We start from the raw sequence: 24,592 nt of genomic DNA on the forward strand, positions 1-24,592 counted from the left end.
GTATTTTTCAATACAGTTTAACGTCCAATCTGTTTTCTTTAATTTTTCATCATCAATCGTCTTCTCCTCCATGCTGAACTCACGAACAGGTGTTCATTCAACTAGGGAATTTGATCTTGTACAATACAAAAAGCCCCCAAAACTAAGCAAAAATCAAATTCACTTCCAAGAAGTTTTATCCCTAATCACTGCCACGGTGCAATCTTATACTTGGAAGACATGTATAAAGAGTGTAGTTCTTTAAATGATGGGACATCAATTTTACCATATTTTATCATTTGAAGTTGAAGATAGAGTAAGCAGTGCTAGCTGGCTTAGTAAGCTTATTTCAACTAACACCACAAATGGCATCACAGCTAACATACTTTTCGAAAGATAACAGTAGGCTACAATCACAACTCATTATGCTGAATTCTTCAATCAGGGTAGTTCAAGCACTACAGAGAGCTTCAATAGCCAAGCTTTTCGGCGTTCCAGGACATGGGTCCCCAAGGTTCTGTGTAGAGACAGGGATTGAACAATGTTGCTGACCAAGGCAATCCTGCAGTGTCATTCAGACATGTGAATTAGTCCTAGTATATCAACAAATTGACAAGAGATCACAATGAGAAAAAGGTCGGAAATTTAAAAATGAAAAGGGGAAAAAATAAAAATCTGGGCAAGCATGTTTAAGATTAGACCAACAGAGACATCTAAGGTGCAGCATATTCTTGCTTGCCAATGGGAAAAAATAAAACAAAAAACTTTTTGAGGTAAAAAAAAATTCTATTGTCTTTAAAAGAGCATACATACAATATGTCTGCAATAAGAATTTTAAAAGTTTAAATTTAACCATACGGTGTGGTTTCCAGCTACAATCAGCTAGGCCCCCAAAGTTTCGGATAGCAGTTTGGTAAAGAAACATGGATTAAGTGTGAAATAAGGCAAATGATTTAGGGCGTCATTTGTGGTGTGCATATAGGGGTGCAACCAGGATGGGAGACCTACTTGGATATCCTACAAACAAGTGATCTGATTCCGTTGAACAAATTTATCGAAACCATCTTATCATCTAAAGCTTTTGCAAGATCTATTATCTCATAACAATCCCCTCCAAACTGGAAAATTATTCTTCCATTTATACTATCAGAAGACGGGAACTTTTCTTTGAATTCAGATTACTGCTGCAGAGTTGAGTATTTCACATTCCAACCCACAGATGCCATAAACATATTGACCACGGTGTCGCGTGTGCAATTTTTATCTCTTCAGTGCAAAAAGTGTTTTAGATGTTTTATATCTCAGTCTAAGCAATTGCAGAGTCATAGGAGCTAAGGAGGTGAAAATATGAAACTTGGCTGAAGGCTTGGGGTAACAGTAATTGGAACCGATTGTACCTTTGCCTATGGCTGCCTGATGGCAATGAAGATGAGAGCTCGGAATAAACTTCATTTGAAATGGTTTAAAGGATACCCACTAGTATAATCAAGTGAGATGGGGCAAATCTTCTGACACCAACCTCGAAATAGAGCCCAAGGACACCATCATTCGAACATTAGACTATGAAAATGGCTTTAACAAGTACGAGGTTACGACATTCAATATAAGAATAGAATTTTATGGAAGAGTTACCAAGTAAATAGGGTGTGAAGATAATGATTTTATATGGGTGGGAGGGTTCACAAAGCAAGAACATTGTGCTGCTTCTGGCTATCTGACAAGCCTAGGCTGCGCTTAGACCCAAAGGAGGTTTTTGTTAAGAATTAGGGGCTGAATCAGTTTGTTTACATCCCATATAGGAGTGGAGGTTGCCGGTTGCCGGTTTTTCATTAAGCATAAGCAAGGAAAAGATCTCAATCACCTGTTGAACAACAGATAACACACTGGTGTGACAACTCCCTGGTCTGAATGTGCCACAATCTCCTTCAGGAGTTCCAAAGCTTGCGAAGTTAATTGAAGTGATGTGCCACCCTTGTTCGCAGGTCAGTCGAATTTCTGGGCTTTGAGACCTGAAATCCAAGTTTGATTTCCAAGAATCAACTGGTGGAGGATCAGCCTCCAACACATGTGCGCATACCTCTTGCCCAGTTCGTGTTGACACAGAAATTTTTGAAGGGTCGCCACCTATCTCTTCATGGAGAACCAGTAGGTTCTCACCAGAATTTACCCAAGTGCGTGGGATGTGATACCTGAACATAAATAATCTCGTCATAATTAGTTGTAAAATATGTACATAATTAGGTGTAGCAGAAACAAATTGAAGTACATACAAAAGGGAGCATTTGCAAACCACTAGGAAATGAAAAAAAGAAATCTTAATTTTCATTTGAATATTCTTTTTTGCTGGTGCTATGGTTGGTTAAAATAGATTTTGTTTTTCTAGACAAAAATCATTTAAGTTTTTATTGTTTGTGACCTAAATTTGCTCATGCTCACGCCTTATATCGTGCATTGCGCTTGGGCTAGGAGCCCTTGGCGCCTTGCACTTTGAGCCATAATAACTGTGAGTGGCATGGAATAGAAAATCGAATAAATGATGTTAAGTTCATGCGGTATGAAAAAAAAAGAAAAAGAAAATAAAAAAAGAACAATATTCAAGTTGTTGAATTATAAAGAACACAACAAGCCTTGTAGAGATTAGTATAATAATTATTGAAAAAAAATGCGTGATAAGCAACATTCAGAAAACAGAATAGAGAGACTGGTGTTTCACACTTACAATATCTGAGCAGGTTGACCACATTTCTTTTGACATTTAAACGGACCATACGTTCCCCTGTAATCACAATTCTCAGTGCAACCAGTTGATGGCGAGAGATAGGCAGGCCAATATCGCCCTATACTCTGTCCATTAACCCATGCTTGCCCCTTCCCCATGCTAGAGAGATTCAGAGACAAGGGACCCTTCCCTTCAGGAGCAACGAATGTACCCTGAGGATGAGAAATAGAACATCAAACCAAGCATACTTAAGAGGTAACTACTTTATAATCTTCTTCCTCCTCCTCTTGATCTTTTCCTGTGTGAAGTCACTAGTCACTACAAAAACTGGTCCAAGCTATAAGCGAGTGAAACAAAAGAGGTTGGATAGCCCTGATATGCATTTCACATCAAGCGCAATCCAGTGGTTCAGAATATAGGCGCATGTGCTCCATTGCATAGCAGAAGTTAGAAAATTATTACTACCTCATAAGATCAAGGTGGGACAATAACCTCTCAAGTTCCAACTTCGATACAAGAGTGATTGTTCCATTAGGAATTGCTTGGGTTGATATATCTTATTTTCCAATAAGCTTCGTTAACTGCCTAAATAGAAACATTTGACTAGTAGAACTCGTTTTCCACTTAATTAATATTATATTTAATTTTCAAATTTTAGTTTTAACTAAAGAAAATAAGAGGTATAAGCATCACAATCCATTAAATACTTAGAATAAAATTGCTATCTTACAAAACCTAATTTATTCAAATTATACTTCTTCACATTTTAAGGATTTTCAAGTACAGACATGAAAAATCAAGGCATGAAGTATGTCTTCAAGCATAGTGAGAAACCTGCTCAAGCAATTTTTATGCCATAGAAGTAGCAGGAGCAGTTTTGGCTGCTTTTCTAGTTGGATTCTACAAAAAGAGTGGAAACAAGAAAGTAACTTTTTACAGCAATGTTTCTATAATGAAGTCCAAAGGTTGTCAACTAATGAGTGTGTTCAAATTTCAACCAATGCTTGGTCTTTGAAAATGGAAGAAGATCAAAACAACAACTGGATCAATGTCTAATCATGTATGTCAAGACAACATGACACTGATGGTACCAAGTTTTTTAACCCCTTCAATTTGAACCATAACAAATAACAAAGATGTGGACGTGTTTTGGTGCCAGGGCTCCCAGCTATCTACGCTAGGTCAGTGGGACATACTATACAGAAAGTTTATAAAATGTGCAGCCAATGAAAAAGCAATGCATTCTTTGAATTTCATTCCCCATTATTGAACCATTAAAAGAACTAAATTCACATACCTTGTACCATATCAAGGTCTGATTAACTGGTATGGTGCTCCCTTGAGTCCATAGAGGACTATTTGCTTGATTAATTTTATCAAGTCCAAGGAATTCCCCTTCAAGTCCCACCTGGAAAAAAGGAAATATCCTAAGCCACAATATAATGCTGACGTTGCAATGAAAAACATAAGAAACATATTTCCCCTCTCTCTCCCACCACCCCAACACATAAAAAAAATAAAAAAAATAAAAAAAAACCTGTTATTGTCATGCCATCCAGATCATTATTCTCTTTTGGTAGGCCCCTTAAACTCTACTTAGCAAGATAAGGAACTTGCACAAAATACTACCAAGTTCATGATCAAGCAAGAAGGAACCCATCGCCTGTCTTATAACAGTTAAGAGGCACATTACCTACTTCAGGTGGGTTGGTCACAGCCTATACTTGATCAGAAAAATTCATTTCCACTCATCATAAGTTACCTTAATAGCTTTTCGTGAAGTAGTTAAATTGAATACACATTTTTTACAATGTGCAACATATATTTGACTAAATGAACTAAAATCTTCCAATAGATCTGAATAACCATTTTCATACTCCTTTATTTATTTAACCCAGTGCATTCAAAACCAGTATGGTCAACCTAGTCAAACAAGCGATCCTCCAAACTGGAACATTGACCGGACTGGGTATACATTTTGACCATTTAAGGATATAAACAGGATAAGGCCGTGTAATTTATCTTGATTATGTGATGTTCTACCAAACTGGGCAGGTTTGAATCATTCTCTTAAAATGTTGAGGTTAAGAAAATTTGAGGGCCAATAGAGTCATTTCCAAGACCTAATGAATAGGCTCTAGGAATATACCATCAGCGCACTGCACCTCCTTTTTAACGAGTTGAGTATAGCTTATATATTTATCATGTTGAATCCTCATTGAACTGTGGAATATGGGCCATCACTATGAACCCGAGATATTTGAGAGACAGAGAGACAGGTGGACGGAAAACAAAGATAAAATGGGGAGCTGCACAAAAAGTTAAAATAAAAGAAAATGCATGGACAATATTCCACGTGTAATTGTAAATTTTACATAATAATTATTACTCCATTCATACATAAAAACAACTTGTGTGCAAGTACAACAATACAAATACAAATGGAAATAAAGCCTTTTAAGTGTTCATAAAGGATTTCATGACTACACAAGTGTTCCTTCTAATGATAATAAATATATTTGTATATAGACAAATATGTAAATATATAACATGATTTTATTTATATATGCATAATAATAATAATAAAATATTAATAAACATACAGATACATTATACTATTAATTGATACGTTGTACATTAGAATGCTGAAATCTTGATTTTTCTGGACCATTATCCTTATTAATATGATAAAATATTAAATATAACATAATTTATGCATATATTTAATAACTTTATGTAATTATTTATCTTTAAAATAACTTAACAATACTAAGTTGAACCAATTGATCCAGTGGTTGAACCAGTGACTCATTGACCTTCATATAATCTGACAACTACGATCTCACCTTCATATAATCAAAATATAGTTTTGGCCTATCCCCTACCACTGTAAGTAAAGAACACATATTTCTTAACATTTTAACAAGTACTGTTTTTCATTATTTTTTTGTTCTGATTGAATTTAATTCACAATATCAGTTTGTAATCTCCACAACTGGATCAAACCTAAAAAGCGTGAGCACATATCAGCTATTAATGAAAGTTCAACCATCACGATTATATCAAGCATTTTAAGATCAGGAACCGTGTCCAGGAGTTTTCATCAAATGATTGATGTTTACAAACAAAGAGATGTCATTTGTTTACTTCCAGATGATAGATTATCATTTTTTTTTGGGGTAATCAAGGACAACGAATAAGCGTGACCAATTAATGGATCAATTTTAACATTGACATGCCATATTTTGGAACAGTTCCAACATTTGAGGATTAGATCTAGATTCACAATATATCTTATTGCAAATTAATTTTTTATGATAATTATACCTGATTGAAAATTAATTAAAACAGAGTATAGCCTAAAACCTGATAGGTCCATTCTGTAGAAGAAAGATTCTCCTTGGCATTCTTCATCAGATCACTAAGAATGACAGAAAAAATTCCTGCCCCAGCGATATCGTACCATGGGCCATAATTCTGGAGAAATACAAATTAGACATAAGAAACATATAATTGATAATGATGCAAGATAAATCCTGCAATAGAGATCTAAAGTGCAAACTGAAAATAATTATTCCATTTTTCAGGTCATGCAGCTTAAAAGGCAAAGATATTATAAAATGATATTTTCTTGGGCAAGAAAAATCTTCATAATTAGGCATCTGAAATATTAGAATAATGGAAATTTTTTTTAAATAAAAGGTTCTAACATTCACCCACACCCCCCCCCCCCCCCCCCCCCCCCAAAAAAAAAAAAAAAAAAAAAAATATATATATATATGTATATACACAAAATAAAATAATGTGGCTTTTTTGTATGTATAAATGATGTAGGCTAATCTTCAGTTACGAACATACTGTGATCTATCTTCTCATTTTGAAATCAGCAACTTATTTTTATTTACACCTCTCTGCTCTTATCAATTTTCCAATATGTAAATGAGCCGCACATCAATGATGTGCCTTCAAACAAGTTACTTAAACGTAACAAGTGCACTGATAAAGCTTGTAGGCCTCTCCATATTAGATTTTATCAAATTAGTGATACAACTCTTCCAGGGTAATTACAAAACCTATGACGGATTTTCATCATATAAGTGGGAAACAGTGTGAGATCAGTAGACAAATATATTTATGGTTGCTTTTAGCCATCAAGGTGCAGTTTCAGATTAGAGCAAGAGTTTTACTCCCACTTCGAAACCTAAAAAGTTATCTCATGGAAAATGTAACTATATAAAGTCAATTTGCAGTCTGTCAGAGTATAGAAAAATCAGCGAAGAAGAAATTTCATGCTATGATGTATAAGTTCTCCCTCTCCACTGTTGAGTAGAGGCATTTCTTGAAATTACATCTTTAATCAGAGAGGAATATTCCAGTCCTACAGTTGTGAGGAACAGCTTATGGGGACACTGCCACTTTGGTTTTTTACAGCCTTCTCCAAACTTTATGCAAGGGAAGGCGTACCAGTCTACCCCTCCTAAACATAGCGGAACCAGCTTTGAGCAATGAATTTTTTAGTTACATTAGGTAGTAGTTAAATGTGTGCATCTCAAAAGCATATCTTCATTCATTACTAAAAGGTTTGGTCCATGTTTCATTGTTTAATAGAGGATAATGAGTGCTTCAATCAGCCATTCATTATAGAAGACATAATTCCTGGTTAGTCTTTAAAAGCATCTGATCCAAAAGTGAAGCCCATACCACTGGGCTGTTAGCCCACAGATGGTATAACCTCTCCTATTTCAAAGGGGAGGTGAGGGGTTCGAGCCCATAGTGGGCATTTGTGGGTGTGTTAGTATTTACCTAACCAAAAAAAAAAAAAAAAATGGTAAAGCCCATGCGTTAGAATCTAAATTGTTTTCTCACTTGTTAGTTGTTGGGCCATGCAGAAAGGAGTGGTTTTGTGGATTAAGTAGCATTTGTAGAGGAAAGAAGTAGAGAGAGTTATTATTCTCGACGAGTGTAAGATGCATCTTCAAATAAACAAAAATGGGTGAGGACCGTGAGGTCACTCCATTCTGCATAAATGAAACACTTTTGTCGTAGTCATAGAAAGACAAGGAGGGAAAGCACTCGATTTTCTTTCCTTTTGGAGTAATCAATAGGACACATTGCCACCTTATATTAAAATAAAACAACTTTATCTAATCCCTCAAAAAAAAAAAACACGCGCGCGCACACGCACACACACACACACACACACCCACCCACCCCGGTATTTAACAAAGAATGCTGGATTTTGAAAAATGGAAAGCACCATGCACACAAAGTGCATGTGCAAGTGCACACACTTAACTGTACCGACATTGTCATAATCCACCAGCCAAACCATAGAATCTTACAATTCTGAGATCCTCTATAAGGAAACCCAACTCCCCTATAGAATATTTTTTTGAGAAGTAAACTCCCCTATAGAATATAGAGTTGACAAAATACCAATAGAATTGAGATACAACTCTTGATACTGAGAGTTGATTCCTTTGACTAAGTCACTGATTCTCCAGCTTTTTACCCCTTTTTTTTTTGGCATAGGACTGAAACAATGTTATATATTGTCCAATAGTAAACCCATAAAACTGACGTAGCATATTTCAATATTCACAAGAACTATTATTTGTAGTTGACAGTCAACACCCCGATGAAATGATGATTTTACAGAGAAAATAAGGGTGCTTCATGTCTTACATAAAATTTAAAAGGTTGCAAATGTCATTCCATTGTTTTATTAGATTGTTTGATCAGGTGGGAATTTACACACCAATAGATTCCAGATGTGAACTATCTCTGCTTTGACATGCTTGTCAAATATGTTTGGATGAATTAAAATTTTTTCTCTTTTACATTTTCCAATTTCATAAGCATTTACAATTTTATAGTTTTTTTTTTTTGGATAAGTTAAAATTTTATAGTTTTTAATATGTAAAATGTACTCTAATTCATAATTTACCAATTCAGAGAATCTAAAATTCTGATTTCAGCTAAAGAACCACCTCAGTCCAATCTAGAGTCCTTTTCAACAACCTTGGTTAATATGTAACCTGATTTAAGAAGTTGCCTGTAAGCCTCTAGCTCATGGGTGTGAGAGTCTGTAATTGGGTTGTTCTTGTATAAGATCGGAATCGCGATTGTGGTGTTGGTGTCTCTGCCGGCAGCTCCTCGTTCGCCATCATCAACAGCTCTTCGTTCACCGTCATCAGATCTGCAGCCTCGTTCGTCATCGTTAGATCTGAAGCTTGTTCGTCATCGTCTCTGCCTTATTCGTCGTCGCCGGCAGCTCCTTTTTGGTTGTCAGCGAGCTCACCGACATCTGCCGTCTCGATTTGCAAAGGTGAGGTTCATCGATTCGCGTTTTTTGGCCGGAAGTTGCAGCGGTTGCTGCTTATTGATTCGGCTGTTGCTTGTGATTGGGTTGCCGTCGCCTCTGCTGCATTGTTCACCGGCGTTTGTGAAAGTGTGAAGAAGAAGACCCGTGTTTAGCTACACGGTTATGCTATTCCAACCCTGGTTTACTAAACCTGGGATAGCTATTCCAACCATGGTTTACTAAACCTGGGATAGTCCAGATCCGGCCCGTTTGCCCAGATCCGGCCAGAATACAGATTCTGCATTCTTTTTCTTCTCTGTTTTACTGGATTCAACATGACGTCCAATTCAGATTTGCTTTCTCCCACATCCAGTCTTCATTCTCCCATGACTTCAGTTAAACTCAATGGGAAGAATTACATACTGTGGGCTAAATTTGTTGCAATTTTTCTCAAAGGCAGAGGTCTTGGTACTCAACTGACTAAAGATAAACTCAAGGAAACTGATGCTTCTTTTGATGCATGGGAAAAGGAAGATGCCCAGATCATCTCTGTGATGTTAAACAGTATTGAACCCCAAATCAGTTCAACTTTACTTTATTTGGATACTGCCAAGGAGATATGGAACAGATTGCAACAATTGTATTCTGGGACAGGTAATATCACTCGTGTTTATGAGCTCTGTAAGCAGTATTTCAATCTTGAACAAGGTAGTCACAGTATAGAAGAGTATTATTCCAAAGTTATGGGAGTCTGTGAGGAGCTGAATATGTATCAGCCCATTATTGCTGATGTTCAAGTATACAACAACAGCGTGAGGACTTTAATGTTGTCCGTTTTCTTATTGGTTTGTCATCAGCATACGAGTCTTTTCGTGCACAAATTATGGGCAATCCCACACTTCCCTCTCTTGCTGAGGTGTTTTCTCGACTTCAGCGTGCTACACTTGCAAGTGACACCTCAAATTTGAATACTGGGCAGAGTGGTGAGCGTTCAACGTTGGTAATTGCAAAGGGTGAACATAATGCTTATCGTGGAGGTCGTGGGGGACGCTCCACACGTGGTGGTCGTGATTCACAGGGAGGCCGTGGCCGTGGCAGGGAATCACGAAAATGTACTCATTGTGGCCTTTCTAATCATACTGTGAATTTTTGTTGGGACCTTCATGGCAAACCATCTAGTTATGCAAATCAAGTTTCCTCCTCTCCGAATGATGTTGCTTCTGGATCTCACAACGTAGCTGAATCAGATACGGTCCCTGTTCCACGTGATGAGTATACTCAGTTTTTGTCTTATAAGCAAGCATCTAGTTCATCTTCCACGGCTACCTTTGCCCAGTCAAGTACTGCACACACATGTCTATTGTCTTCCACTCGCAGTCCTTGGATCATAGATACTGGAGCATCCGATCATATGACTGGATGTTCTTCTCTACTGTCTGATTTTAATTATGTACCTCCTTCTCAAAGTGTTACTCTTGCTAATGGTTCATCCACTAAGGTTTCAGGTTTGGGGACAACTCAACTTAGTGATTCCTTGTCTCTCTCGTCTGTTTTGTATGTTCCTCAGTTTCCTTTTAGTTTAATGTCTATCAATAAGCTTACTTAATCTCTTCAGTGCTCTGTTACATTTTATCTTACTTCTTGTGTGTTTTAGGATCTCAAGACGAAGAAGAAGATTGGTACGGGGTATGAAGCTGGTGGCTTATATTTCTTTGATTTGGAACCTTATCTTGTGGCTCTTCAGTCTTCTCTGTCTCCATTCCAATGGCACTGTCGTCTTGGTCACCCGTCACTTCAAGTTTTGCAGCGTCAAGTTCCTAGTCTTAGTCATTTGAAATTCTTGTCATGTGAAGTTTGTTAACTTAGTAAGCACCATCGCGTGTCTTTCAAGCCTAGGGTTAATAATTGTGTCTCTAGTCCTTTTCATTTGGTTCATTCAGATGTATGGGGTCCAATAAAGCATTCTTCAATCAATAAATTTCATTATTTTGTGACATTTGTGGATGATTATTCTCGCTTGACCTGGTTGTTTCTAATGAAAGATCGTTCTGAGTTATTTTTAATTTTTCAAAAATTTCGAAAAGAAATCAAAACTCAGTTTGGATGCCCAATTTGTATTCTACATTCTGATAATACTAAGGAATATTCTTCAACCCCCTTTGATATATATCTTAGTGAAAAAGGAATTATTCATCAAAATTCATGCGTTTATACTCCTCAACAAAATGGAGTTGCAGAACGTAAGAATCAACACCTCTTAGAAATAACTCGTGCTCTGTTGTTTCATATGCGTATGCCTAAACGGTTTTGGGGTAATGCTGTTCTTACTGCCTGTCATCTTATTAACCATATGCCGTCATCTATATTAGATGGCAAATCTCCATAATCTAATTTATTTCCTGATTCTCCCTTGTTTTCTCTTCCTCCTAGAGTTTTTGGATGTGTATGTTATGTCCACAATCTTGGTCCTGGTTTTGATAAACTAGACCCACGTGCTACAAAGTGTGTATTTCTTGGATACTCTCGTTCTCATAAAGGATATCGTTGCTATAGTCCTGTTTCTTAACGGTACTTTATTAGCGCGGATGTAACCTTTTGTGAGTTCATCCCATATTTTTTAGATAATGATTCACTTCTTGATATCACTTCTGAGTCGCCTCTTCCTGCGGTTCCTTTTCCCTTACTCTCTCTTCAACCTAGATCTCCTTTGCCTGCCCCGTTACAAGTGTACACTCGAAGACCAAAGCCATCTACTGTCGTGCCTCCTCCATCGTCTTCAGAGTCTTTGGATCCAACACCATCTACTGTGTCTAATTCCTTGCCTATTGCACTTCGTAAAGGTACTCGCTTGTGTGTCACTAATCATCCTATTGTTCATTATGTCTCTAATAATTCCTTATCGCCATCCTTCTCATGTTTTTCCTCTCAGTTGTCTACTACATTTGTTCCTAAGACTGTACAAGATGCTTTGTCTGATTCAGGCTGGAGGAAAGCAATGCAAGATGAAATGGATGCTTTGCATCAGAATGGCATGTGGAATCTTGTTCCATTACCTTCAGGTGTCAAACCTGTTGGTTGTCGCTGGGTATATACCGTGAAGTATCTTCCAGATCACGTCTTGTTACCAAAGGTTATACTCAGACTTATGGTATTGACTATGATGAGACGTTTGCCCCCGTTGCTAAGATTTCTTCTATTCGTGTTTTGATTTCTCTTGCTGCTAATAGACATTGGCCTCTATTTCAGTTAGACGTTAAAAATGCCTTTTTGCATGGTGACTTAGCAGAAGAAGTTTATATGGAGCAACCACTTGGGTTTGTTGCTAAGGGGGAGTATCTTCACACTGTTTGTTGCCTTAAAAAGGCCCTGTATGGATTGAAACAATCTCCACGGGCTTGGTTTGGAAAATTCTCTGAGGTGGCGTTAAAATTTGGTCTTAACAGATGTCAGACCGACCATTCGGTATTTCACCAGCGTACTAAAGCTTGCTTCATATTTCTTGTGGTATATGTAGATGATATTGTGATCACAGGTGATGATTCTGAAGGCATTGCTAAGTTGAAGTTGTTTTTGCAATATCGATTCCACACTAAAGACTTGGGTAAACTTAGGTATTTTTTGGGTATTGAAGTTGCTAGATCCAAGAAGGGTATAAGTTTATTCCAATGAAAATATGTGTTGGACTTATTAGAAGAAACAGGTATGTTGGGTGGTCGTCCGGTTGATGCTCCTATGGATTCAAATACAAAACTTGTGTTTGATGAGGGTGACCTATTTAATGACCCGGGTAGATTTCATCGCCTTGTTGGGATATTAATTTATCTCACTATCACTCGACCTGATATTTCATATGCAGTTAGTGTTGTAAGTCAATTCATGGGAGCTAGAATGCCACATTGGATTGTTGTTCTTCGGATTATCCGATATCTCAAGCAAGCTCCAGGTTTTGGCTTACTATACAAATCAAATGGTCATCTCAGGGTGGAAGGTTTTACAGATGCCGACTGGGCTGGTTCTCCTTCAGATAGGAGATCTACTACAGGCTACTGCACATTTGTAGGAGGAAATCTTGTTACATAGCGAAGTAAAAAGCAAACGGCGGCAGCTCAATCTAGTGCTGAAGCTGAGTATAGGGCAATGGCCCATACCATTAGTGAGTTGACATGGATACAACATTTTCTAAAAGAACTTGGGTTGACAGTTGAAGCTCCTATTCCATTGTTCTGTGATAATCAAGCAGCAATTCACATTGCATCAAATCCTGTGTTTCATGAGAAGACCAAACATATTGAAGTTGATTGTTACTTCATTCGAGAAAAAATATTACGTGGGAGCATCTCTACTCCATTCGTGAAGTCTGAAGATCAATTAGCTGATATGTTTACTAAAGCATTGGGTCATAACCGGTTAAGAACTATTTGTTCCAAGCTGGGATTATTTGATACATATTCTCCAGCTTGAGGGGGAGTGTTAGAATGTTATATATATATATATATATATATATATATATATATATTGGGTCATTATGTAATTACATATAGTTGGTAGGGCCCTTGTGTTATTAAGTAAATCTTGTACACTTTATATAAGCCTACATAGGCTTATTAGGTTTTTTAGTGTGTTGAATATACAAGATATATGTCTGCTCTCTCTCTCTCTCTCTCATGATTTTGAACAGAGTATAAGTTAAATACTTGGGATGCATTTTTTATGATGGATGTTTGTTTCCAAGCGGAACATTAGCCACTAAAGAGTAGCATCTCAAACCCCTTCAGAAGAAAGGTTGCACAATCATAATTCTGGGCCATCCGAAAGGTGGGATGGTTATATTGATAAAGAGCACCCTGTCGAGCCTTCCTACTTATGTCTTCTCTCTCTTTCAGATTTCCTCTTCTGTGGCTGAGAAGAGGTTGCAGTGGAATTTCTTTTGGGATAGGAGAAGGGAAGAGTTCAAGTATCATCTGGTTCATTGGGAGCAGGTTTGTAGCCCTATTCGGACTAGAGGTTTGGATATCAGAAGTCTAACACCTTTCAATAAGACTCTTTTGGGGAAGTGGTTATGGAGATTTGGTGTGGAGAGGCACAGAATCTGAAGGAGGGTGATACTTAGTAGTTATGGGGAAGTGTGAGGAGGATGGTGAGGATCCTAGGTGGAGTTGGGGTTTTGAACTTTTTCGGAAGGGCTGGGTTGAATTTTCTAAACACATCAGATTTCGACTCAGGGGTGGTAGGGGGATTTGATTTTGGGAAGGGACGTGGTGTGTTGATTGCTCTCTTGCTTTCACTTTCCCAGACTCTACATGATGTCATGAATTAGACATGCCTTGGTGGTTAACTGGAGAACAATCTAGAATGTGCGTTTTTCGAGGCATTTTTAGGATTGGGAGATAGAGGCCGCCATTGGTTTCTTGGAGCTATTGTGCCGCTAGGAGATAGTGGGCGGAGGCCCTAACTTCCAGGTGTGGGTTCCCTCTCCTTAGTTGCTTTGATGTTCGGTTTCTCTTTATGTGCCTTGTGGACGCCCCAGGGGATTCCTCCCCATGGAAGGCCGGCTATTTGGCGTTCTAAGGCCCCCCTCAAGGTGGCTTTTTTGGGTGGACATCCGTGTTGAAATAGATTCTGATTCAGGATAACCCGAAGAGGAGAAGAGAAGTTATGGTCAATTGGTGTTGCATGTGTAAGAGAGATGAGGGAACAGATCACCTTATTTTGCATTGTCCAGTGGCACGGGACAGCTGGGTATTGTTGTTGGGTTTGTTTGGGGATCCAATGGGTTATCCCTAGGTCCTCAAGAGGTTTGGTTGAGGCTTGGAAATGTTGTTTAGTGGGGGCCTAAGTCCGTGATTTTTGGAGGATAACGCCTTTGTGCATCTGGTGGTGTTTATGGCTTGAAAGAGATAGGAGATCCTTTGAAGGAATTGAGACTTAGGAGCATTGAAGTTCTCCAGTATTAGCACTCTTTTTTATTAGGAGACTCCTATTAGAGCGCTGAAGTTCTCCATTTTGTTGGGTTCCAGGAGATAGTTGATTTATTAGACTCTTTGAGGATTTAGAGGCCCTACTTGGCCATGTGAAAGAAATAGGAGATCCTTTGAATGAATTTTATTACAATCTTACTTATCAAAAAAAAAAAAAAAAAACTGGCCCATCCAAACTTCGTAAAATAGTAAATTTTGAGATGAGAACAATAGTCAAATCCCAGCATGCATCCCACTAATTCCCAATTTTAGTAATGTATGGTCACCAAAAAGACTTTCAAAATCTGGCAACCGAACTAGTTGTCTATGCTTATAGAATCCTGGATTTGCATGGCATAGTAACCACCTCCTTAGGCATTCAAAATTTTGTCTCATAATCAATCTAATGCAAACATGCAAAGAGCAGGACAACTACCAACAAAGTCTAACAAAGTGAGATTAATCAGATACATTAACTAGTTTTTATGTATTCATTTTGCGAAATGAACAATCTTATGTATGAGGCATTTTGGGGATAAACAGCATGATAGCTACTCCCCAGGTATTATGGTCAGCAGTAATCCTGAAAAAGAATATATGGAACATAAACTAGAATCATTGCGCTCAACTGTCAGGAAATTCAATCAAGAATGCTATTGGGTGGGAGTTTACTAAGCCAGGCTAAGAATCTAGAAAGCAAAACTGTACCATGTGTAGCAAATAAAATAAAATTATGTCATGCCAAGAGATCAGTTCCTATGCTTCAATGAATCAGTGAAGATGCCATAAAGAAAGGAAGGAATTCTGTTACCTGTAAACCAATCATCATACTCATCACATCCAATGTATTATTTCCGCTGTTAAGACTAATTTTCTCACTGAATATGAAACTTGCATCATCATGATTTCCGTAACCAAATCCTACATGAAAACCCAAAAAGAGCGGATATCAATCTAACTATAAATAGACAAACACAAAGACAAAATGACATATTTCTGATTCAGGGATCTTTGGCTTTTGGGTAATTCAGATTTCAGGAGTTAGTTGGGAAAATATTATGATTAATTCAAAGAAAATTTATGCAAACGGGAAATAAAGGGATAGAGGTATATATGAAAATATGGAAATATTGAGGTAAATAGCAGAAAATTTAGATTTGTTTGCCTGATGAAAAGTTAGGGATGAATTGAAATGATGTAATCTCTCTCAACATGTCACCAAAGCCTTTTCCCAACTATGTTGGGGTGAATCAAAATGATTTAATAATAGAAAATAATGCACAATGATAGTAGAAGATGGGGTGGTCCAGCAATACCAGAAAACTACGAGTAAGTTCCCATTGAAAAGTAACTGTTTTTCAGATAAACAATATGACAAAAATAGTAGTCAAGAGATTTGACATCCTCGACAGCCAATATGATTAGATTAGTGAGTCTAAACTCTAAACTATCTTCACCATCATAACAGAACTGTTAGAGGTCAAACATGTAACGACCCACTCCACCACATGGTATGATAGCCCGAGCCCACATGGTATTGTTCTTGGGTTTTACCCCAAAATGCCTCATGCCATTTGGAGATAGTACTCCTACATATATAGAACTCCTACATCGTCTGGGTGTGGAAATAGGTAGTGCTATTATGTAGGAATGCTATCTCCAAATGGTATGAACACTTTTGGGATAAAACCCAAGAGAAAAATTGCGCGGGCTCGGGCCCATAGCGGACAATATCATACCATGTGGTAGAGTGGCTATTACTGATGGTAATAGAGCTTGGCCCAGTTGGAAGTGTGCCGACGGGGACGTCGAGCCTCTTAGGGGGGTGGATTGTGGTGGCCTTGTTGGCAGGTGCAAGAGGCATTGGCAGGCTACGGGTGCATGATCCCACATCGCTTGGGTGTGCAAAGGGAAAGTGGTATATATGTACTAGTGGTATCTCCAAATGGTATGAGAACTTTTGAGATAAAACCCAAAAGCAAAACTAATATCATATCATGTGGTGGAGTGGGTCGTTACAAATGGTATTAGAGCTTTACCCAGCCGAAAGTGTGGCCAATGGGGATGTTGGGACCCCCCCGGGGGGGGGGGGGGGGGGGGGGGGGGGGGGTTAGCCAAATGGCATGAGGCCTTTTGGGGTAAAACTCAAGAACAAAACAGTGCGGGCTCGAGCCCAAAGTGGACAATATCATATCATGTGGTGGAGTGGGTCGTTACAAAACACTTGAATGAACAAAGAAGATCATTTTGCTATGATCTAGGCAGGCAGTATGTGTAAACTAGACAATATCATACCATATGGTGAAGTAGGACATTACAAAACACCTGAAACAACAAAGAAGATCATTTTGCTGATGATCTAGATAGGCATTATGTGTAAACTAATGTATCAGATTGGTAAGTACAACGAAAAAATCGAAGAGTTCTACACTAGAAAGGATTTGGATCAATTAGAAATAATTCTTGTAAAAGAATAACACTAGTAGAGCAGGGCATTTATCACCGCATCCACCATAAAGATCAGTAAAAGAAATAAATACGCACGCACACATTTAGAGAGAGAGAGAATCGATACAATATAGCTCATCTCAAAAGTTTTACTTGTATCTTTCTCTTTCTCTCTCTCTCTCTCCCCCTCCCATTTCTAAAATTAAAGTTAACATTATAATTGTCTGATTTGTTGGTCAAATCCTTTGTTCTGATTACTTTGAGAAAAGCTAAGAGATCACTGGGACATTTGTTAATAAACTGAATAAAACATAATAGTAGCACTTGCAATTGTAGTAGAAGAATTATGTTTGAGGTAGGGTACTCAATGGTATTTAATCACCCCATTTAGGAAAAGAAAAATGGTATTTAATGGTTATAGCAGTAGTGGTTATGGTAGTTATAAAAGCAACAGTGTACATGGGTTGCACCACCATTTTGGCCCTCTCTAATGAACTCTTGATCAAAATAAGGAAGTTATAACACTGAATAGTGATGGCATTAGCGGTAGTGGCATAATATGAACAACAGCTACTAGTGAAAGAAAAATCTTGAAATAATAGGCTCCAAAATAGAAGGAGCCATATTTTTGCTAGTAAACATTATGAAGAGAAATTTTATAAGTATCTGAGCAGTAAAACCTCTATGAAAATTGAATGCCATCCTGAAAAATCTTATGTCATAAATGAGTTGAATATGTATAGTTTCTAATTTTCATTGAGTAAGCTGTAATTAAATCCACAACCTAATCGTTCTGAGCCGCTGATGCAGAACTGAGCAACAAAATTAAGTCCAGAAACTCACCCGACAACTCTCAGAAAACAAAGCTTTCCCAGAATCTCTTGATAAACAGAAAACTACTAACCAGTTCAACTATTAATGTATTTTTAGTAAAGAACAGTAGCCCATTTACAATGGAAACTAAGAGGAAAGAAAGAAGAGGCAAATGTCATTTCATTGCATCAGGTAGAGTACCTACCTACAAGTCTTTTGTTTACAAAAACAAGTGCCGCATGTCCTAAACTCTCGATAACCAAATATACATCTTCTGCTAGACCAAGCTTGATGTTCTCGTTGACATTTATACTGTCAAAACAGAGGAGAACAGCAGTGGTTTAAATGTCTCATAAAATCCAAATATTGATCATAAATTTACTTTGTAAGGAAAATATAAAAAATAATAAATTTCTTAACTTAACTAGTAAATACTTTATTAAAATCAGCACAGATTTTCTTGAGAAATATGGAAAACATTTTAGAAAGATAGGAACATATCAACATAAAGTAGAAAGGTCAGTGGTCCATCTGGTTTCTTATCTGAGTCCAAAATTTTCTATATTCCCAACAAAAGAAACATGGAGTTTTAAACCATCCCAAGGAAAGTACAGATAAGTAAAAACCCATTTCGAATTCTATAAATATCAGTTCAACAAACTAAAATAGAACTTCTCAAAGCCAGAATATGATGATAATATCATTATATTAAGTTGTGATACATTTTTTATTCTCAAAACTTGAACTTAGTACCATAACTTGGTCAATTGACACAATTTTGTTGTTCTTAAAAGTTCAATACTTGTTAATGTATTATGAAAATGAAGACTAGACCAACAGATAACCAATTAAATATAACTTAAATTTCCAAGTTACCTTGCTTTTTTTTTTTTTTTTTTTTTCACAAATCAATTTACCTTGTTGTGTACCAAAGAAAATCACTAGTATCTTTTGTCGTATTTATCTGCTCCAGTAAACTTGACTCTGTAAATGAGTTGTTACCCCAAACACCCACTTTTTCTTTATACCAACTCCATTTTGACGAGGCCCATGAAAATTCAATCACACTTCTATTGCGGGCAAATGCAACATCATCAATATTTCTTTGTGAAACAACCTTGATTCATAAGCAATGCAAGGAACATACATCAGTAACATAATAATGTACTATTCAAAAAGATAAACCCCAAATACACACACACACACACACACACACACACATATATGTATCAAATTTAAACTGTGCTGGAATACTAAACTGATACTCATATAAACCAATCAGTAGAAAACCATGCTAGTCTGCTACCATATTACCTTTATATAATAACAAATATCCAATATTTAAAAAGAAAAACATATATGGTGAAATATAAGCTATATAAATATAAATTAATCATCATACTCGTCATAGTTAGTCAACATTCTATTCTTCATCACTATCACATCCAGTCACCCTCACCCAACTCTTATTTTCACTTCCCTCATAAAAATTCTGATCTTCTAGTTGAGCATCATCATTGCTCTCTTCTCATGATGCTCATCTGTGTCATGCTCTTCGTCTTACATAACAGATTAAGCAGTTCACTTTAGATTATATTTACAAATATAGTTGTAAGTATGATATACTTTATTATTTTTTTGAACCAAAAAGAAAACTTGAGAAAGTAAAATACAATCATACATGTTTTATTGTAAAAAAGGAAAAAAAAAGAAACTGAATTTTTTGACATTTGATGGTTGAATAAGGACATGGATGTATGAATCTTTGGGTAGAAAAGGACGCCTATTTGGAGTTTGATTGGTTTGAAGAGCAACTGATTTAGTTGGACAAAGTAAACAAGAAAATCCAACTGACTTTGTTGGGTTTGAATGTTACATAACCAATTCTATGTCATCTCAACTATTTCATTGCTATCACCAGACAGCATCATTTAAACCAAGATGCAAAGTTTGTCCCGAAATACAGAACGAGATGATGCCATCCCACTAATCGCTTGTTCTGCGCCATGTATTCATCTCGAGTCCAGTGATGCTGAGATGACTGGGCCGAATTGTCGCCGTTCAGACAATACTTCAAACCATGATTATGATAACAAAATTTACTTACTAACTAGGAAGCACGGACACTCCAAAATGGGCGAAAAAACCATGTCCGACACGTGTCGAACACGGACATGCGTCGGACACGCCCCAACACGTGTTGGACACACCAAAAAACGTGTCTGGAATTTTTTATTTTTTTTGAATTTTCGGACACGGCACGGACACTCCGCGGACACGGCACGGACACTCTGCGGACACGGACAAGGACAAGGCAAGGACACTCCGCATGTCTGGATTTTTTTTTTTGAATGCTGATATGTTCTGTTTTTTGATTTGTACTACCCTTTTGGTATTGTAAATGGTAAAAGGCACCTAGGTCAAATGATGGATGGGAATAGATGATGGTACACTAACTTGTTTTTGTATCTTTTTTGGGGACTAGCCTTTAGGTTTTTGTGAATATTAAGTGCTAACAGTAAAGTCTTGAATGTTAAACAGTCATGAATGTTAATAGTCCTTTCTGTCTATGCTTTTGTATTTGGAGTAAAGTTGCAATGATGATTAAATGATACTAGTTATTATTCTAATGTCTTGTTTTTTATTTGGTTTTATAACTCTGCAACATTGTTCTTTTGTAGTTTATTAGTTATGAGTTATGATTTGTGTTTTTTTTTTTCATTGTGAGGTTGATAAAAAATAGTAACACTCAGTAATTTTTAAAGTACTACATCATATATATATATATATACACACACTATTCGCCGTGTCCCCGCCATGTCCGTGTCCTAATTTTTTTGGATTTGCCGTGTCCGTGTCGTGTCATATCCGTGTCCCGTATCCGTATCCGTGCTTCTTAGCTTACTAAGGCTAGCAAATGCACTTAGAGCATATGCGAGAATGCCAGGTAGAAAATTTGCACAAAAGTTAGCAGAGTTTAAACATTTTCTCCTACTTTCAAAATAATATTATAATTGATTTTTTTTTTGATAAGTCAAATATAACATTATAATCGATGGGTAATCAATAGCCAAAAAATAAGAATAATAATAAAAAAATAAAAATCTAAATTGAGCTCTTCAGACATATGGGCAGTAAACTGACTTATGCATGCACTAGAATGTAATAAAAAGTATGTATACCTTTGCTGTGTTAAAAATGACATTCTTACAGTCTGGGAGAATGCTCACAGACCAAGCAGGAAGGAAGTACAAATGCCCCATAAAACTGACATTTGCATCGGAAAAGTTGTCATAGTTAGCAAGAAAAGCTGCACAGTCGTTGGAAGATTTATAATAGATATGTGCCTGAAAAAAAATATATATCAATTCCGTCAAAAGATAGTTACCATAGGAGCATGAGCAAAAAATCATGAAAAGTTGTAGAAGTGTCACTATAACTATAGAGAGAGAGACTCCAAAAAGAAATTTCGGCACATGATTCCCATTATATATTTGAAACGTTCAACAAAGAAATTGCACCAAAATGATGGCATCTGTTCAGAGTTGAGCGAAAAGAAAATGGCACTGATTCCCATTTCCCAGATAAGATAAACACCTAATAACCAATGCATGTGGTGATTTATAATGTCTGAGAGGTAGAATGGACTCCTAGATGTACTAAGCAGCTGGGCCTACACTGTCATTTTCATTATTGAACATAAACAAAATTTTATTCCCTTAGTTCCTGGTGTCTGATGAATAGTAGCGCCACAATCTTCTGCGTCTTACGAAAGAATCTTCATCGAGAAGTTTTTTCCTTTTCTAATTATTGTACAAATTGTATCTTTCTAGAATACTCTAGCACATTTTAGGAGATTTAATTTCCTTTTCTATTTGGAGAGCTCTTGAATGTTTAAACACCTCTTTTACAGAGTATTGTAATCAATGAGTGAAGATAATTTTTCGTCCCCAATTTTCTCTAACATGAACGATGACAGTTACATCTTTGTGCTAGGGCATTGATAACCCGATGCCATTAGAACAGTAATGTATCTCTCGTTTGTCCAAAATGTATTTCACCCAGACCAATTTGGTGTTCAGCACAAATGCAAACATCTATAAATGACTTCAAAGATTGTGAAAATCAAATTATTGTCAATAGAGGCTACATGGTTAAGTTTTCCAAAATATAAAGGCAAACGAAGCAAATAATGACCAGGGTTTATGGGGTTGAGTTTGAATTGATAATGTTCGCATTAGAGACCGGAATATCATCTTTGGGCAAAACATGTATAAGAGAATTTTGTTTGATTCAAAATAATTTTTTCCGTAAGAAATTTTAATTTCAGCCTTTTTTCCTTCGAATATCTTTCCCATTCATCCTATACTTCCATTCAACCTGTACAAATAGCAAACTGTCTCTTTCATCTATGAAACACATCTTGGTTCCTGGGTTAGAAATTCCGTACAATGTTAGAGTGATTTCTAAATTCATATCTGTCATTTTAAATACAATTCATAATTTGATACTCTATACATTCGCTAAAAGATAGATCAAGTACACATGTTATAACTTCTAGCATACCTCTAGATTTACACCAAGAGGCTGTTGAATCGGATCTGCACTGACCAAATAATCTTCACACTGCTTTATTGCCATGTGTAAGTCACGCAGGTGGCCCCACTTTGGTTGTCTAATAAAACCTGCATAAAGTGTCTTTGTAATAAATACAGCAATTTATATGGATGAAGTAGGGAAGTACTTCTAGATCTTTAAGTGATTGCCCAAAATAAAATTTTATAGATGGACACAAGACCAATAATGCTTTATGGTGCAGGGTGTTGGATATATTCGCATAGAAAAGAGTGTCGAGCTAGATAAGTGTCTGAGCAGTGACATGAAAAAGAGAAAATAAATACTAAAGGCATCCTTAAGAGGTCAAGATGATGCATTCTTTTTTATGGGAGAGGTAAGTACACTTATATACACACCGCAACTGGGCTTGATCCCTCCACCTACGCCTTCGGAAGTTGGAGGACATACCACCCAAGAGAAGGCTTTGGTGGTGGGTCAAGATGACACCCATTTGAAGAAATTTACCTAGTATGGTTTAATCATGAGCGGAAAGAACAATGAAATAGCAAATTAACTCAAGTTGAATGTGCTACAAGAGCAAAAAAGGCCAAGGGAATACAGGATAAGGCAGTTAGAAAATATGTGATGACCTATAATTTAGCTATGGGTATGGACCAAAAAAGAGCTGAAAGCATAAGGTCCTATTGTAAAGCACAAAATTTATGTGAAGAGCGAAATTAAACGAGTAGAACACACAACTATTATGTGGTTTAGCCACTAGGGCCTACATCCGCGGCACAAAGAACCCAAAGGGCTACATATCTTACATTATAATCTCTCTTTTCATACTCAATACAATGGTGGAAGCTCCTCTATATAGGAGAAGAAACGATGAGAATGGAAAGAGAGAGAAAATAGGAAACAAGGAGAATTTTTCTCCATTGGTTTTTCTAGGAATAGTAAATCTCCACTGATTTCTCCATTAAATCTTCAATACTCCCCACCAAGTTGGATCATGAATGCCCAACTTGCCATTGAGATGATGAGTAGCAACAAGTGCAAATGATGAAAGAGAATAGAAAACGCGAAGAATAATGCTACCGAACACACTAGCAGCCCAAACAAGTCAACAAAAACTGCCTGAGACATAGCAATGGCAAAGAACAACGCTATCGAACACACTGACAGCCCAAACAAGTCACAAATAGCACCGAGAAACCCTTAACAACATTTTAGATGCTAAGGGAATACCCCAAAATAGGAGGCCGAACCTAGGAAGAGAAATTAGGCTCTGATACCATGTTGTAAAGCATAAAATATATGCGAAGAGAGAAATTAAATGAGTAGAACACACAACTATTACGTGGTTCAGCCACTAGGGCCTACATCCACGGCACAAAGAACCCAAAGGTCTACATATCTTTCATAATTAACCAAACCAAGTAATATGATTTCTTACTTCTAGAACATGTCCTTCAACATGCAGGTGTATATTAAAGAAGAACATATTAAATCACAACTATAATACATACTTGACATAACAATAATATTCAGCTTCACCATATTATGAAATTGAACAGATTGAACAATGCATATACATATCTATATATGATAGGTAAAAGTATTACTTTGGTGCATGGAGTTCAGGTTCAACCTCTGAGATGGCGTGTTAACCAAATGACAGGAAATTTACCGTATTCATCTATTGGGGCATCATAGTCATAGCTTGTTGCAACTAAAGGACCTCCAGCTGTTCGTCCAAAATTCGTGCCACCAAAATACTACAAGGAGATACTAGAGCTAAGTCAGGGGGTT

At 37.0% G+C, this 24,592-nt stretch overlaps 1 protein-coding gene across 2 annotated transcripts in view; it reads right to left on the reverse strand.

Moving 5' to 3' along the window:
* Nucleotides 1-16: 16 nt before the first annotated feature.
* LOC132306217 (beta-galactosidase 6-like) overlaps nucleotides 17-24,592 on the reverse strand; it is a 31,951-nt gene continuing 7,375 nt past the window's right edge. For both annotated transcript variants that reach the window (XM_059803542.1, XM_059803548.1), the window contains 11 exons: nucleotides 24,471-24,558; nucleotides 22,787-22,905; nucleotides 21,403-21,567; nucleotides 19,138-19,337; nucleotides 18,426-18,532; nucleotides 15,771-15,880; nucleotides 6,065-6,175; nucleotides 3,996-4,106; nucleotides 2,699-2,910; nucleotides 1,841-2,168; nucleotides 17-541 (listed from right to left, as the gene is read on the reverse strand). In XM_059803542.1, the coding sequence (XP_059659525.1) occupies nucleotides 431-541; nucleotides 1,841-2,168; nucleotides 2,699-2,910; nucleotides 3,996-4,106; nucleotides 6,065-6,175; nucleotides 15,771-15,880; nucleotides 18,426-18,532; nucleotides 19,138-19,337; nucleotides 21,403-21,567; nucleotides 22,787-22,905; nucleotides 24,471-24,558 (1,662 nt within the window). In that variant the 3' untranslated portion in view covers nucleotides 17-430. The remainder of the gene's footprint in view (nucleotides 542-1,840; nucleotides 2,169-2,698; nucleotides 2,911-3,995; nucleotides 4,107-6,064; nucleotides 6,176-15,770; nucleotides 15,881-18,425; nucleotides 18,533-19,137; nucleotides 19,338-21,402; nucleotides 21,568-22,786; nucleotides 22,906-24,470; nucleotides 24,559-24,592) is intronic.

The sequence above is a fragment of the Cornus florida genome, unplaced genomic scaffold (genome assembly GCF_030987335.1).
Source record: "Cornus florida cultivar Cherokee Brave unplaced genomic scaffold, ASM3098733v1 CherokeeBrave_3.0.0_Hap2_Chr01, whole genome shotgun sequence".
Lineage (NCBI taxonomy): Eukaryota > Viridiplantae > Streptophyta > Magnoliopsida > Cornales > Cornaceae > Cornus > Cornus florida.